The sequence below is a fragment of the Cyprinodon variegatus genome, unplaced genomic scaffold (assembly GCF_000732505.1).
Source record: "Cyprinodon variegatus isolate N-32 unplaced genomic scaffold, C_variegatus-1.0 Scaffold1144, whole genome shotgun sequence".
In the NCBI taxonomy this organism is placed as follows: domain Eukaryota; kingdom Metazoa; phylum Chordata; class Actinopteri; order Cyprinodontiformes; family Cyprinodontidae; genus Cyprinodon; species Cyprinodon variegatus.
Window position 1 is genome coordinate 117010 of NW_015151597.1, and position 3650 is coordinate 120659.

General features: G+C 36.2%; 1 protein-coding gene across 1 annotated transcript; it reads left to right on the plus strand.

Annotated features, from left to right (window-relative positions):
* The first annotated feature begins 551 nt into the window (after positions 1–551).
* On the plus strand, positions 552–3148 carry commd4 (COMM domain containing 4). The gene is made up of 5 exons (XM_015400767.1): positions 552–754; positions 1019–1090; positions 1187–1252; positions 1348–1387; positions 2988–3148. Exons 1-5 carry the CDS (start codon positions 752–754, stop codon positions 3131–3133), a joined length of 327 nt encoding a protein of 108 aa, XP_015256253.1. The 5' UTR covers positions 552–751; the 3' UTR covers positions 3134–3148.
* The last annotated feature ends 502 nt before the right edge of the window (positions 3149–3650 follow it).

Sequence of the window (3650 nt, forward strand, 5' to 3'; positions counted from 1 at the left end):
GAATCATGTTGAAAAACTTTTATTTAGGTATTTAGTGAAATTAATTGTCAGGAAAAAACAAATTATTATAATTCTTTTTTTAACCAACAGGCAATAACAAAACTGAGCTTAAATTAAACAAAGCTAATAAGTCTATATTTAAAATGTAATGAGTAAAAAGTAGAAATAATTACAAAAAAATTTAAGAAGTAGTCTAAAAAATATTTACTCCAATGAAGTATAAATACCCAACGAAGTATTTGTAGTTTGTTACTTGACACCTCTAAAACAGAGTGTAGAAGAAAAAAGACAAGAAAGAAAGATAAGGAAATAAAACCTCTGAGAAAAAGACAGCAAGAGAAAGGAAAGCAGAATTAAAATGAGGAGAGGAAGATGATGCAAAGGGCAAAAAGTAAAAATAGAGAAAGAAAACGTGAAAATGAGACAGAAAAACAAATGTTTAAAAAAAGGTCTTCATCTGTGTAATTATACTGTTTTGTGTGCTGTCTTCTCATTTCAGAGGGCCCCATGCCTGCCTTCGCCCTGGGCCTTAAATTTCCACCGCTGGTCCATTGTTAGTAAGCACACCTTTGCCCAAATTAAACTATTCCTTTCCTAATAAACTATCTTTGCCAGTTTAGCCTCATAAAGTGGGCGGGGCAGGACCGGGAGCAACCAGCACGTCTGTCACAAGTTTAGACTGAAACGTCACCCTTTTGACCAATCAGAGACGAGGAAAGATTTCTAACTTCCGGGTCTCCCACTAACAACCATGGTAAGTCTGCTCATGACTTTATGCTGTTTTTAAACATGTATTCTATTTATATTTTGTCAGATGAGATGAAAATATGAGGTAAATTTGTTTCCCTGCGTTGATGTGACTTAAACGCCAATCAAACTAAGCAGAGTCACCGTTAAAGAACCGCTTTCATGTAGCTAGCAGCCAAAGCTAATAAGTTAAGAATGGAAATACTGCAAATGTCTTTGTTCGTAAAGTTCGTTTATTTTGTAAACTCTTTGGTTTCTTTATGTCCTTTAGCGGTTCCGGTTCTGTGGGGATTTGGATTGCCCCGATTGGGTGCTGGCCGAAATCAGTACATTAGCAAAGATAGTAAGTTGGCTGCTTCATTTCATGCTAATAATAGTAAAACACATTAGTCTTTAGATTTAATTTGGAATGCTTGTTTGCTTCTACTTTTCTGTACAGTCGAGTGTGAAGATGAAACTCCTTTGTGCTCAAGTGCTGAAGGATTTACTGGGTGAGGGTATAGATGTAAGTTCTTCAACACATTTTTTTCCCCCAAACTTATCAAAACATCCCCTTTACCTTAGACTCACTTTTTCTTCTTATTGTCTTTTTTGATGTAGTATGAAAAAGTAACAAAACTGACTGCAGATGCAAAGTTTGGTAAGTTTCTTCTCATGCTTAATCTTCTTGCTGCTGTGATATGAAATGTTTTCCTTTCAGGATGCAGATTTTCTCTCACTTTATGGTGCTTCTCAAGAATGATTTTGTTCTAGAAGACCAGTTATCTTGTGATTGATTTGGAGAAAATAGCTTGCATTAAGTAGGTGTAAGTTATATTTTCCTATTCAGTCTGTAATTTCTAATATGGATCTTTGTTCATAAACATTTAAAGGGGAACACCGTTTTTTTTTTTTTTACATTGGGCCCTTGATTTTACACTATTACATCATGTTCTACTCACCCATATTAGTTTTGTGTCAGTTGGAGACGTTCTGAAGATATTCCGTTAGGTTATATCCATGTAACGTCTTCCTATGAGCAACGACTTGAAGGCACAAACTAAACTGTTCATAATTTATTCTTTATGGTACACCAGCATTCATAACATGTAGGCGAATCACTGTCCCCCTACGGAGCCCCTCTGATGACATGGTCAAAAAAAATTTTTTTAATTGTGGCCACGAAATAGTATTTCGTGCTCACGAAATACTACTTCGTGGCCACAATTCAAATTTTTTTTTGACCATGTCATCAGAGGGGCTCCGTAGACATCTGCGGTTATATATTTTTTTATATTTATATCTTTTAAAAATGAAGCAGCACGTGTATGACATCATCCGCGTGCGCCGGCTGCCATTCATTCCTCCTGTTCGCTGAACTGCTGCTAGTTTTACTCACATACCTGGAAGATGTCTAGTGCTACTACCACAGATGATCTCGCCCTCGAAATGGAATTGAACGATTCAGATCAGCTAGCCGAATGAATAGAAGGGGTAGAGCGTAGCCGCCTGTGGCCCAGGCTGCCTGTTACGACTCCAGTCCGGCACGCGGATGACTTCATACATGCGCCGCATTGTTTATAAAACATATAAATATAAAAAATATAACCGCGGATGTCTTGGGGACAGTGATTTGCCTACATGTAATGAATGCTGGTGTACCATAAAGAATAAATTATGAACAGTTTAGTTTGTGCCTTCAAGACGTTTGCTCATAGGAAGACATTACTTGGATATAACCTAACGGAATATCTTCAGAACGGCTCCAAATGACACAAAACTCATATGGGTGAGTAGAACATGATGTAGAACATAAAATCAAGGTAAAAAAAACAGCGTTCCCCTTTAAGCCAACACAGAGCACTTTTCGTGCCATGAAGACATCACTTAAACACATGATGAACTTACCAAAAAATTTAAAAACAAGAGGGAAAAAAAAATCTTCTGTAAGGTGAAAAAGCTTTAGTTCTAAGGACAAAGGATTTTAATTTATAATAAAAAAATTATGTTGTTTCCACAATGTATATAGTAACATATTTAATTGTATGATTTGAAACATTTTGGTTTTATTATGTATCCTTTTTCTTGGTTTCTGTCAAAACAAGGGTAACCATCAGTTACATTTGAATAAAACAGGCCCTTTTTTTAAACCGGTATAGTGTTTTTTATTCCTGTGAAAATTGAGCAGTGGTTTGTGAGTGTTGTAGCCTCTTGTTTTTCTTGCCAAATTACTCTTTTTCTTTTAATTATGTGTCCTTCAGAGAGTGGAGACATTAAAGCCAGCATAGCAGTTCTCAACTTTATTTTGTCCAGCGCTTCAAAACATGATGTCGATAGTGAATCTCTGTCCAGTGAACTGCAGCAACTCGGCCTGCCAAAAGGTTTGTGCTTGGCACTTTTTTTTTAACTGCTCAGCGTTTTTGGATATATATATATGTGTGTGTGTATGTGTATGATGTATATACACTACCGTTCAAAAGTTTGGGGTCACATTGAAATGTCCTTAATTTTGAAGGAAAAGCACTGTACTTTTCAATGACGATAACTTTAAACTAGTCTTAACTTTAAAAAAAAATACACTCTATACATTATTAATGTGGTAAATGACTATTCTAGCTGTAAATGTCTGGTTTCTACAAAGGTGTAGATATTGAGGCTCATTTCCAGCAACTATCACTCCAATGTTCTAATGGTACAATGTGTTTGCTCATTGGCTCAGAAGGCTAATTGATAATTAGAAAACCCTTGTGCAATCATGTTCACACATCTGAAAACAGTTTAGCTCGTTACAGAAGCTAGAAAACTGACCTTCCTTTGAGCAGATTGAGTTTCTGGAGCATCACATTTGTGGGGTCAAACCGTCAAAATGGAAAAAGAGAACTTTCATCTGAAACAGGCTCTAACCAGAGTAGAAAAATAAGTGG